This window comes from Triturus cristatus, chromosome 3_1, assembly GCF_964204655.1.
Source record: "Triturus cristatus chromosome 3_1, aTriCri1.1, whole genome shotgun sequence".
Taxonomy (NCBI): domain Eukaryota; kingdom Metazoa; phylum Chordata; class Amphibia; order Caudata; family Salamandridae; genus Triturus; species Triturus cristatus.
Window position 1 is genome coordinate 884,304,022 of NC_140583.1, and position 13,149 is coordinate 884,317,170.

The 13,149-nt window shown below is 44.0% G+C and overlaps 1 protein-coding gene across 2 annotated transcripts in view; it reads right to left on the bottom strand.

The window, feature by feature from the left end:
* The window catches only part of XIRP2 (xin actin binding repeat containing 2), a 1,007,304-nt gene that overhangs the window by 528,276 nt on the left and 465,879 nt on the right, over window positions 1-13,149 (bottom strand). Inside the window, exon 2 of one of the 2 annotated variants that reach the window (XM_085645384.1) lies at window positions 3,790-3,943. In XM_085645384.1, coding sequence (XP_085501510.1) covers window positions 3,790-3,943 — 154 coding nt within the window. Of the gene's footprint in view, window positions 1-2,674; window positions 2,984-3,789; window positions 3,944-13,149 lie in introns of those variants that run through there. The other variant, XM_085645388.1, reaches the window with a different exon arrangement.

The following is a 13,149-nucleotide window of genomic DNA, read 5'->3' on the forward strand; positions in this document are numbered from 1 at the left end:
TGCTCCTTGCTAACATTCAGGCCCGCTTCTGTTGACTCCATCAGTCTAGGTTTAAAGCGCCAGGATACCCGTAGGGTGACAGTCAGCGCTATGTAAGTGTGTAATACAATACAATACTCAGCATGCTGTCACAGCACCGTGAAGCCTTGCAGGCCTGTCAGACATGCTTTCAGTGTATTCAACAATTTGCTGTTAAACCAGGTGTTCCGCGGAGAATATAAACCACAAACATGTTTGCCTCCTTTCATACTGAGAAAGGAGTATGTGCATAGGATTAAATCCCTGCTAGATTTTCGGGGCAACCATATTCAGCATATTTCCTTACAATTAATTTAAATGGTAATCATGCATTTAATCATTGCTTTTCCTTTGGACATTATATGGGCCATGTGCTACTATAACTTAGATGGGCACCCCTGGGACAGACAGAATTCACATTTAAAAACGTGTATGTAACATAGGACTGGAACTAAAACTTTCAACTAAACGTACCATTTCTAAAACACTTCATAGTGTCATATAAAAAAGGAGAGAATTGTCCACTAATTCAAGAACCTACTTCAAAATAATCCTCTTCCAAAATGCGTGGCCCGTATTCTTCGTGTTTTTCTGATGGCAGAGTCTCTCTCAGGACTCTATTTTCTTTCTTCTTTGAAACAAGGATTCAATACAAACGCTATTTTTTCTCAAACTAAATTTCCTATGATGTTTTAGTGAGAGCAGCTTTCGTTTAAATGCGTCGCTGCGTGTTATTTTCCATGACACCCAGAACGGTCAGTATTATGTAAATGCCACCTTACAAAACATGTTGTGATTAAAAAGCACGTATTAAGTCATAGCTGGTAAAGTTGAGAATCACTCCCATTTATGCCGCAATAGCGCCAATTACCCCGTTCAGGGTGATAAAATACCATGAGACAGGCCCGGCTCCAGGAATTTTTATTTGGGTCGGCCAAGGGTGCATGTGAGTGGGCCACTGCGGGCTTGATTTGTCGCATATGTCTAGCCAGGCCTGCTTCCGGGCCCTCCTTTATCTCTTCTTAGTCATACAAGGGCCAGTAAAACGCACTCTTTTCCAAATCTCTTTCTAAATAGTATCACTCTCAAAAAGTGTTTTTTCTATGTAATGTTCCTTTGACGGGAAGAGGAGGTTTCTGAGGTGGGAGTATCAGGCAACTGACACTTCTCGGGCTCCCACTGTGCGAGCCTTCAGGGAGAATCCCTCTTCATTACTACCTCCACCTGACCCCGGACTCTGAAACGCACTCCCTTACAGGACTGATTATCCACTACTCCTCTCCAGTGCACCTTATCTCACAGCTGACCTTGGGCCCCAGCCCCATATCAGGCATTATCGGGCTCCACTTTTTTTTTCCCGGTAAAAACATTAGTAAAATCACCTTCAACCTTAAAACATTGAATATAGCAGTAAATATAAATAGCATGTATTTTAAAGTATGTTCCACAGTAGCCCTTATGACTCGACTGCTAATTAAACAAACAGAAAGGCCATGACAGGGCCGGGTTTAGCGCTGATGCTAAAGTCTTTTTTGGCGTCACTCCAATATCCTCTTTCTCCGTAAATACATTTACTACCACCTTCCAACAGTGCCCCTCATCCCTCCATGGCCCCCCCCTATTGACGTCTTCCTCAGATTCCCTAACTGCCACACGCCACAAGTGCCCCTCATCTCCCCATAGCCCCTCCCCCTCGTGACCTCCCCCTCGGATTCCCTCACTGTCACCCTCCACCAGTGCCCCTCATTTCTCTGTAGCCCCTCCCCCTCATGACCTCCTCCTCCTCAGACTCCCTCACTACCACCCTCCACCAGTGCCCCTCGTCTCTCCCTAGCTCCACCCCACCCCATGACCTCTTCCTCGGATTCCCTCACTGCCATCCTCCAACAGTGTCCCTCATCTTTACGTAGCCCCTCTCTCATATGCATTTCATTTGATGTATAGCGCAACTCACATCAGTGTAGTGTGTGTCAGTACTTTACACCACGCACAAATTATACAGAGACAATGATTCATACAAGTATATAAATCAGTCTACAGGGAATGTCACATAAACCAATGAAGATTACAAGGTGTATGAATCACATGTCATACATACTGGTGGGCAGTATATTTTAAGAGGGTTTGGTCTGGGGAAACACAACCTTAGGATTTAAAAAGAGTATTCCATGGGGGTCAGCTTTACTGATAAAAATGTATATCTGCCAAAACATACTCATTTTAGCAACATTAGAATAATGAAAGATTGAGGAAGTTCTAACTATATCACAAAACAAAAAAAGCGAAGTTCTAACTATACCATTCATGTTTGTATGCAGCTCTTTGATGACAGTTCATTGGTCACTGTCCTATGTTAGGATTGTAACTTCTGAACTGCAAGTAACAAAAGGATATCTGTGACAAAGGCAGTAACCCACTGAGCTTCCACATAAACTACAGTTCATCTACATTTACAGACTACTAACAGACAAATGATTGCTCTCCAGCAGGGTCATTAATCACCAGAGTTATCTGGGCATTTGTATTGTCTTATTGTTGTCCTGCATCGGCCATGATAATGATAACAATTGTTTAAATGAAGCACACACGAAGTATGTGTCCTGCTGGTCCTGTGCACATTTTAAACCGAAAAACAAATAGTAACAAATTATCTTACCTACTCCATTAGTCAAACTTCGTGTCACAGCATGATGAGATAAGCTGTGATGGGGTCAGGAAAGGTGAATAGGAATAAACAAACTTCTTTTCTCCTGCACTGCATAGAAAAAGAAATATCCACGCAGCAGGACGGTAGGCAAAGGTTACCATTGTCAAAGAAAAGATTTGTCACCTTTCGCCATGTGGAGATGAAGGGGTGAAAAAAATAAGCAAAGCCTCATTAACATGTAATTGGTCTTTTAAAGACCTGTGAAGTACTCAGTTGCGGCTGCGATAATCTCAAAAACTGTCCGTGTGTTTGCGCGCCCAGGAAGCTGTCTCAGCCCGGGCGCGCACACACGACTGGGGGTTGAAGCACTCGGAGCCAAATGTCGTTGCGCCCCTGCCTTCAAGCCCTCCCTGCGAGGGCCAAGGCTCTGCCCCACCCGACCCACCCGCTAGAACCGGGCCTGCCATGAGATGGCGCTGGGTGCAGGCAGCGGAACAAGCCACGCCAGTAGGTGTCATATAATCAATGTATTTGTATGAGGTCATTAGAAGAAACAGTGCGCCTGGTCCTGTCTTAAGAACGCACAGCATTAACATGAGATAAAGGAAGTGACGTTTCACATTGCAGATCTTCACCTTACTACTACAGATGGAAATCAAAGGACGTATTATAACGGTATTCTTTAGCAAATACTTGTATTGAATTATACTTTGAAATAATACCACGTATCGAGAATCTCGCAACCTTTTCAATAAAAATGCACCCAGAGATCCGTTTGATATGATGGCTGGCGTATTTCATGCATTTGCTTACAGATAGCAATGCTCGTTGTTATTTCCTGGAAAACAAACTCCGTTGTCAACTTTTTGTTTTTTACCCTATTACTTTATATGGTATTTAAAGGTATTGTCAACTTCACGTATGCAATGTACAAAGAAGTTAAAACAGACACTAGCAATACCCCCAGAGTTCAGTCTAAAGTAAATATTTCACACCATATTGAAGAGTGAAAACGTCCCCTGAAAACTAAGCAGTTCACCATTTAAAAGGCAACAGCTAAGAATAAAATGTAACTTTTTTTCTTCAAATGAGCGTGTCAATTACAACAGTGAAAACAGACTAACCTTTAAGGAACACGTCCTCTTCATTTTCCGATGACATCTTTTCAAACGATATTTTGCCACCTTTCTGGTCCGAGGTTTTTGTTGTACTGTTCGAATACCTCCCAGGCTGTTTTTTAAGTGTTGGAGAATGTAAACTCTGCTCGCTCTCTACTTCCTGTTACAAGACATAAAGGGGATGTTAGTTGAAAGCTATCAGTAGGAAACAGATGTGGTTTTCCTGGGGGTGTCTATTACAAAAGCCGTACCTTCCCCATGCAAAGCGGTACATTGCGTTATTATGGTATGACAGTACCCTGTAGATAGCCCGGAACTTGTGCATCTGAAAGCCCCAGACAACATTTCTTCTACATTTTATTTTCTAAGAGTGTTCCTTTCAAGACTAATACTGGAGTTTATAGTCGAAAGAAAAAAGGGTGAAACAAACCAGAGACTAAATAACATTTCATATCGCATTACTCAAGAAAATATTATCAATATATTATTCCTTCATCATGCAAACTGCAGTTATTTTCTTGAACACAAGGATAGATCTGCACAAACCCAGACACTCGCTTACCATTGGCAACTAAGGTCCTGCAGGACCATTTTTGTTCGTTTTCTCTGAGGCAAAACAAGTTAGCAAGCATTGGCAAAGCCAATAGGTCTTGCCTCTGAAAGCTGTTGGCTTTGGAAACGTTCCTTAGCCATGCTGTAGAGCAGTGCAGATGCTCTGCAGGGTGGCTAAAACTCATTTTTAAAAAGGGCTGTGACGTAGCCAGGGCTAATTATTATTATTTTTTCTGTATTAGCGGTGGATGCATCATAGTAATTTTTTATTCTTATTTTAGCTATGCTGCACAAAAGCCAAACTGCTCTACAGCATGGCGACAAACCATTGCCAAAGTGAGCAATACCAATAATGTACAGCAGGAAAAAAGGCAGTGGCAGAGCCAATAGCTCAACGGCAAGACATACTGGCTTTGACGATGCTTATTAGGTCTGGGTACAATACTCCTGTGATTCTGAACAAATCAGTTAATTTTCCCCATGCATGAAAACAAAAAAAACATATGAATCTGGTAAAAACAAAAAAAACTATCACAAACAAGCGATAGCGTCCATGTCTTAGTGAAAATACATTTGGAAGCAGTCACAATAAAAGCAGAAAATAGCCTTTATGAAGTGTGAGTGCATAGTAAAACATCGCTACAAATGGCAAGGGGTTCAACAAGGATAAAAGGGAAGAGGAAAATTAAAAGTTGTGCCTCAATCACAGCTCAATCAGTGGAAAGACAGCAATCAACCTGAGGCAATCAGTACTTGGTCCTTGCTCCAGCTGAAAGAAGAGGAAGAGAAGCCATCCTGTGCTGGGCCATCAAAAGACACACAATTGATGGACGGAGTGCAGAACAAATCAAAATATTCACCCCCAGTCAGGAGATCTGGGTTAAATCCATCATTCTTTTGCTCACCATGCCACCCCAGTTTAGACCTGGCAATATGCAAATCAATCTTGACCCTGTGCCTCATGGGCACAGTCCAGACCGAACTGCCAAGCCAGGTCCTCCCTGGACCGGAAACAAGCATCCTAGGACCAGTTTCAGGGTTTCACCCCTCTTCGGCCAGGATAGCTTGATTCCTGTGGCACAGTGAGCCCAGGACCCATGTCTGGGCATACCTAGTGCACTTAGGGCGAGAAAGCAAAAGACACACAATTGATGGACTGTTCCCATGAGGTACAGGGTCAGACTGATTTGCATATGGCCATGTCTGAACTGGGGTGGTGGAGTGAGCTAAAGAATGATGGATTAAACCCAGATCGGTTGACTGGGGGTGAGTGTTTGATTCATTCTGTAGTTTTTGAGAAGATAACATTAAAAAAAGTCAATGGGTGGACTTGAAACAGTTAACATTTTATTTTATAGCTTAGCTTTCATTTTCAGTGGGTGTATGACTTGGTTCATGGACTAAACATTTTAAAGCATAAAGACCTACTATTGGTTGAGGGAGCTTGTAGCTCTCATTGACCACTTATTGATCTACAGCCAAAGCTGCAGATCCAACAATGATTAGCTTGAAAATTACTCTTGTGGCTGTCATTACAGAATGTGGGTGACAGTTCCTGTGTCCCCTAAAAAAAAACAAAAAGTAAAAGCCACTTAAGGGGGAGGGTAAACAGACCATGAACCCCAGGCTAAAGTGGGTTCACCTTCCAAAGGTTACTCTAAACAGTAACAAATGCCAACAAAAAAATTGTCCATGTGCAACAGTTTGCAACATGTCAAAGAGCTGGTTGGGCGGGGGCAGGGGCTAGTGCAGGGCAGAGGATAGAAGGGTGGTGGTGCTGAGGACCTCCGAGGGATGCGGCCAGTTCAGTGCAGGCAACAGAGGAGCATGGGGGCGCCAGCACAAAGGCGGCCCCTTAGCAGCTTGGGGGAGCCCCCTAGTAAGTTGTGCTCATGGAGAGGCGGTGTGGCAATTCCACCCCGGAGTTTGTTCATTTCATGCTTTCTTTTCCAAATCTCCCTTCATTTGGCTATTAACATGGCAGATCCTCTGCCCTGTAAACATCTGCCAAGATGGTCAGTACTACCAACACCTAACACTTCCAGTGACCTGTGGTTTGAACAATAGTAATTTCATCGTTTAGTGAGGCATTTAATCCAGGTGCTTAAAGTTTTAGTCCAGATGGTCATCTCTTCCTTCTAGCAGGTCCGACTTCCAGCCATTATGACCATAAGGAAATTGTGCTCAGGCAAAGTAAGTGTCAACAGGGTGTGTAAGAAAACTAAATCTAACCCCACTGTGGAATAAATCAAGCCACATGGGAGATTTAGAGAGCTAGGCTCCCATATCAACGTACTTTGCAATAGCAAATATATTAGTAGGTACCCCAAGAGGGGTCTCCTGGTCTAAGTTGCACAACCAACAAAACAATGACATAGCATCTAAAAGTGTCTAGTCCAAGGAGGAAATAATTAAGTCTGTTCTCTCTGTGCACTTGGTGCGTGCTGGCGGAAATAAGGTCTTTCATCCAATAGAGGCTCAGACTAATATCTTGAAAATTCCTTTAATTGTGGTTCCACTGACAGGGCAAACTGTTTTGAGATCTCAGTCTATTACTGACTACACTTTACTAGGTGCAAATATGGACCGTCTTGAAGTAATTGATACAGCAACAGTTGGGTCACCCCATAGAAGATACAACATTGAAGTTTCTAGCTGATAAAACAAAAATCAAGCTCAATCTCTCTAGTATTACTCCCACCCAGTTTCTCATTCATTTTTGAAACATTCACTAGAACCACATCTGGGTTGTCAAGCTTCATGTAACCTTCAGAGACATTGCGTCCAAGTTTGAGTCATTCCAATGTTTGAAGAGAATCATTAGTTCAATTTTAGAAATGTTCGAGAAATTAACATCAAATTCTGGCCATGTTCTAGAGACCTTATCCTAAACGTGTCATGGTCTATCGACAAGAAATGTTGCGTCAACAAATGGTAGTGCTAACAAATTCCATGATGGTAGTGGCACAGCAAAAAAAGTTCTCTGTGACAGCTTCCTTGAACCAGTACTAATGGGCAAGGTTCTCCCTCGACAGCTGCTATGTTGACTCTTACCACCTGCATGTCTATTCCTGCTCACACTGGAAAGCAAACAGTTCCTTTAGAGTCTCCAGAGGAGACCGGGATAAAGAGGATAAATAGATAGAAAAAGAAGAATTACAACAGAATCTTCTTCCTAAGATCCTTGTTCAAAGAGTCAGAATGAAATAATTTTGAGTCGAACCAGAAGCAACCATCCCTTTATTTCCTATACTTCAGAAGAAGATGTCAACTGTGGCAATAAAAGAGATGTCTGATGAAGAAAAATGCATTTTAACAACACAGCCTCCTAGTTTAGTTACCTCTTCAACTAAAATGGGTAAAAAGTCGCAACTCTGGAAAAGGAACAGGAGAACTCGACAAACAAGCAAAGGGGGTGCCAGGAAACTTTAATTTGCTGCTGTATCCAACAAAGGTGACTCGAGAGCTGACCAATCCAGTGGGCAATGTGTGCCCCTGGATTCTGTCAATATATTTCCCCCTCAGAGTCCGCAGCCACAAGGGGTAATCCCAAGAAAACCTCACCATTCCCAAAGACTTTCACTACCAATATCGAATAAGTGGCTAAACATTTGCTGGATCAGAGGAAAGTTATTACTGTAGGATTGAATCCCTGTGCAAGCTCATTTAAGCCACCTTTAATAACATATTAAAAAACTCTCCTCTTTCAAATTATCCCACCCAAAGAAAGGCCCTGAGAAACTTCCCCTCTAGCCCATTAGTTAACACTTTCTTTCACATTAGACTTCATTATTCCATTTGATGAGAAAGGCAAGGCAGTGAACAGATTTTTCTTGTTAAATTGCTTTGAAGAAATTGTCAATACTGCCATTGGCAAAAAGCAGTGATATTCAGTCTGTTTATATCCTGCAGTCTCATTTGGTAAACAGTCTACTCGGAGATTATAGACAACACTGTCATGGAAAATTGTGACTATTTCCTTTATAGAGGCATAGATTTTGCTCACTTGCTCTCTCCTAGGAATAACTCCTTGTGTCATAAATCCGTTTTAGGTAAAGGTGGTGCCACTGGAATCAACTCAAAGGCACCCACCCAAGGAAGTTGTTAGCCTATTGAAAGCACAGAACACTGTAATCACTGCAGCCCCTACCAGGAGACTGGTAACCATCTCCTCCCATGGAGGATTTGCTTTCTGTTCCACTGTCAAAGGAGTCCCAGAATGGACACTGGTTGGTCAAATCATTGAATTACAACCAATTGCTATCCTATCGATTTGGTTGCCAAACCTAACAGGTTTTTGTGTCATCTCCTGGAACAGGGGCGGCAATACAATGATAAAAAACAAATTGGCATTTCTTTCTAGCCTGTAGCATTAATTGTATTCAGGGAACATGGAGCTCTTCTGGCATCAATTTAGAAACATTTTGCAATTAACTTGCTGCCTCATCCTCGACTAGGAGGCATGCAAGTGGGGGGGGGGGTGTTGATACTTTTAAACACGGAGCATGAAACTCTAGTTTCTTGCATGCCTTAAATTTGGTACAAGGTCTAAGATTTACAGGGTATCTGTCTCAATCACCTGTTGTACATACATTTCTACGGATAAATGTTTATATTTCACCTGGTCTAAAGAATAACTAGTTAGCAAACAATGCGTTTCTCTATTTGTAACAGTTGTTTTTCGCCTCAATTTTTAAACATAGTTATGAGCAGGTGAGGTTCCGTGTGAGACGGAACAACACTTTTTGAGTGGTGACGAATACGGATGAGTTTGGTGTCTACGAACCGCAAATGACGAGTATAGTGGGTGTATGCAGTTTCGCTATGCAACCACGTATGGTTCGTCTCATTTTTGGGTTTGTTCATCCGAACCCTTGGGTTCCATTTTAGATACGGCATCCATTTTGTTTCTTGCCCTCAAGTAGCCAGCGAACGGACTTTGTCCGCTTCGTGACCCTGGGACTCCCAAGCTTACACGAGGGACACGTGTTTCTTTGAGGGTGACTTTTACGATGAGGGAAATGACACGGCGAAGGCAGATGGCCCCGCTCGAGGCTAATCTTGCCGTGCCGGTCTATTGTTTCAGTCATGCATGCATTGGACACGAGGTCTTTGATCCCGTTATCAAGTTTCCTTTATTACTCCCAACACTCTTTTCGAACCTGTTGTGCATCCTTGTCCTTTCTTTGCATCTGTTTCTGTCCCCTCTCCTAATGTGTTTACGGTCAGAATGGAATGTGTTTTATTGCGGGGAAGGTATGTTTTTACAGTTGGGAATCGGCAATGCTGCTGTAATTATGTTCCGGCCTACTGAAACATGAACACGACTTTGTTTTCCATACTGTGCAATGGCAAAAACGTGTATAAAAGGAGCGATCCACTTTTGCAATTTGAAGCAGTCTCCGAGAACCTACACGTTGTGTACTTCTTGTGATTTCTGTATCCCTGCAGTAAATAAACGCTGATCTCTGACGTCGCTGGAAGTGTCCCGTGTCTCTGTGTTTTGTACGCCAGAACAGGTAACCCACGAAGGTTTCAGGTGTTGTTCCCTGGCACCGCTGGGTCTTAGAATAACCCAGTCCTTCAATTGGCGCCCAACGTGGGGCGACATCAACGGTACCGGTCCAAAGCCCGACGATCGTGAGGAACTTCGTGTGAAATCTCCGAGGGAGGGTGCACCCCGCTTCATCGATCCAGTTGTCGAAATAAGTGGCCCGACGTCTTTTCCCGCGAAGATCCCCGCCTCCTGACGGCTGCGACGGACTGATGCCCTGACTGTCGACCTGTTTTGGCGCCTGGCGTAGTCCTTTGTACGACGAGACGATAGACGGGCCTTCCTGGTGACGCCATTGTTCTTTCAGTTAAGTATTTGTGGGTCGCTCCCAGTGTTCCTTTGTTGTTTGCATGGTTCCATAGCATTTGTGGTTCTTAGTTGTTGGGTTTTATTTGACGATTGCAATTGCCAAAAACCGAGGGTCTTGCATTTTTGTGCGAGGACATCATAATTCGATAGCCCTTGAAGTTTGTAAACTCGGTTAGTGTGCATGATGCCTGGCCGTAGTACTTTGTTTGGGTTTCTCAAATGTTGCAGAATGGATTCCCGGCTGATGGATTCATGTCCGATACCTCCGGTTGGAACTCCAATTTACGAGCTCTATAGTCGCCATGGCGTGGGTCCTATCGTATATAACGAATATTGGGTTCGTTACACTAAAAAGGATGGTGTTCTTAGTTGGCCATCACATGGTAGTTTCGAAACTGCCGTCTTGGATAATTTGGAAGCTAAACTGTTTAAAAAGAAGGCTAGGCCAGCCATGTTTGATTCCTTCCGGTTATGGCGTAAAGAGGCCAAGCAGAAAGAAATTAAACAGAGTAAGAAAAATAAAAAAGAAGGTGTCATTACGGTGATGCGAAATGCAGAACAGTATCAGCGAGACAAAGATGAGAAAGAGCAGGAAGTTAGTGCTCGACTTCATCATATGGCGGTGGATAAGTGTTATCCGGTGTTACCGTCTAATGCCGATAAGTCGGGAGAAGAAGCGATAGAGGATTCGCTACTATCTTATCTGTTGAAATCACCACCTCCCTATGCTCCAGATACTGTGGGTCCTGTGATTCTTCCTATTCCTCAACCTGCTGTTTTGGCGGCTGCTGGTCAGCCCGCCGTTCCTCCCGCTCTCCCGAATCCTCTTGTGCCGCAAATCGTGCATCCTCCTTTACCGGCTTTTCTTCCTACTGCGCCTTTCTCAGCCCCTCCTCAGCCTGTTGTTCCCGCTACTCCCGGTGCCGCGTCCACTTCTACTGTTTCCACTCCTACTGTTCTTGCTCCTGTACCACCTTCTTCTCCTTCTGTTCGTAGCCGTCTTCTGAATGCTGTTGCTACTCTTTATTCTCCGCTTTTTGGGCCAATACTCGGATCGACTCTTTCGGATGTTGCCCAGAGGCGCAGCCAGCTTCCTGATGGTAGGGAACGTGAATCGTTGGTAAAAGTGGCACGTAAATGGATTCGTAATCCTGTTAAGTATACTTCGCGTGTAGTGTTTGAAACATTTTCCCAGTTTAATGCGCCCACGCAACGATTCGTGTTTGAGGAAATGTGTAAATCGTTGAAGGAGGAGTGGGATCATGATGTGGTCGATAATGTACCGTCTGAGGTTTCTGAGCTCCAGCATCAATTTATAACTGGTGTGATTGTAGGTATTAAGGTTCGCAATGCTCTAGAACGCCTGTTATCCTTTCGATGTACAGTGCAACCTCGAGCATTGTTTAAAGAAGAAACTGCAGAGTGGATGGCAAAACCTGGTCAATATCCAATGCGGGAAGTTCCTCCAGTGTGGATGCCAGGTGATCCTAATGTTAATCCTGCTGTCCCGGGACGTTTTCACAGAGTGTGGATACACCTCCCTTGGAAACGATCGGAAGTTTTACAGGTGAAGCAAACTTTGCCTGATCCCCGTAAAAATCCTGCAGGTTATTATAAGGAGTTGTCCCAATTAGTGGATGCTACTGTTATGAACCTTGCTGATATGGACATGTTGTTTGGCAATGTAGTGCCTCAGCCGATTTGGGCGAAAATTCGTCACGAGAATCACGCGGCTGAGTTAGGCGGCGACTGGGCTGCCCTTACGGCGGCAGACGCCCAGCAAGTTGGTGGGGCTAAACCTGAACAGCTTATTGTGGAGTTGCCCCAGAGGATAATTACTCTTATGAAGACGCTTATGCCAGCAATGCGCGTCAATTGGGACAAGTTGTCCGCGTGCAAACAAAAGAGGGATGAGAGCGTCTCCGATTTCTTTACGAGATTTGAGGAAGCATTTGTTGATCATAGTGGTCAGGACATGAGTTCGGAGGGTGGTCAGCGGTTGTTCGTTGATAAGTTTGTGTCGAACTTGTTGCCCGAACTTAGCAACAAGTTGAAGAATTCTGAGAGTTCGTGGGCTGTTTCTACCACTGCTCAAATATTGGCTACGGCCCAATATTACGAAAACAGAGAAAAGGAAGAAAGTGAACGTGCAGATAAGAAAACGAAGGATCTTAAAACTAAGGTCTTATTGCAGCAAGCGTATCCTCCGCGCTCAAATTTCAATGACTCGCAACAGCCAAATCGATCACAATCACAGTTTTCCAGGTCGCAGGTGCGAAATGACTCTCCCGCACCTCGCTTTGTGTTGGGATATAATCAATGTGCATATTGTCGAGGGGAGGGTCATTTGAAGTTTAATTGTCCAGTTCTCCGTGATAGGAACAATGGTGTGTCGGCTCGAGGAGGTCGTAGTGGTCCTCAACAAGCTTCACGTGGTAGAGGTCGCGGAGTTACTCAGAATCAGGCCGAGCGTCTCGTCACTTCCTCAGACTCGCAGAATTGTTTCGATCGACGCGATCTCTTGTCTGGTAGATCTGCACAGTATCATGTGGACGGCTATTATGTCGAGCGTGATGTTGATACGGACGGTATCTACTAGGACAGCCATAGACAAAGGAAGGGAGAAGTATCAGTTCCGGTTGATCAGAGAGGGCCTTATGTCGCAGTTGCCACATTGGGCGTCGTTGAGCCTTTTCTGTTGGACACTGGTGCAGCAAAAAGTTCCATCATGCATTCGAAACTCCCTGGCGCGCCTTTGTCTGGCTTAACGAATGTTTCCGTTGGATTCTCTGGCGCCCCCGTTAGCAATCCAGTTTCTAGCCCCTTGCCCCTTACGATTGGGTCTCATGAGTTAGAAGCTCCTTTGATTTTGACTACTGGTTGTGGTGAGAATCTTTTGGGCTTGGATTTGTTGAAAAGGTTACATGAGACTTTGTACTGCTCTCCTACGG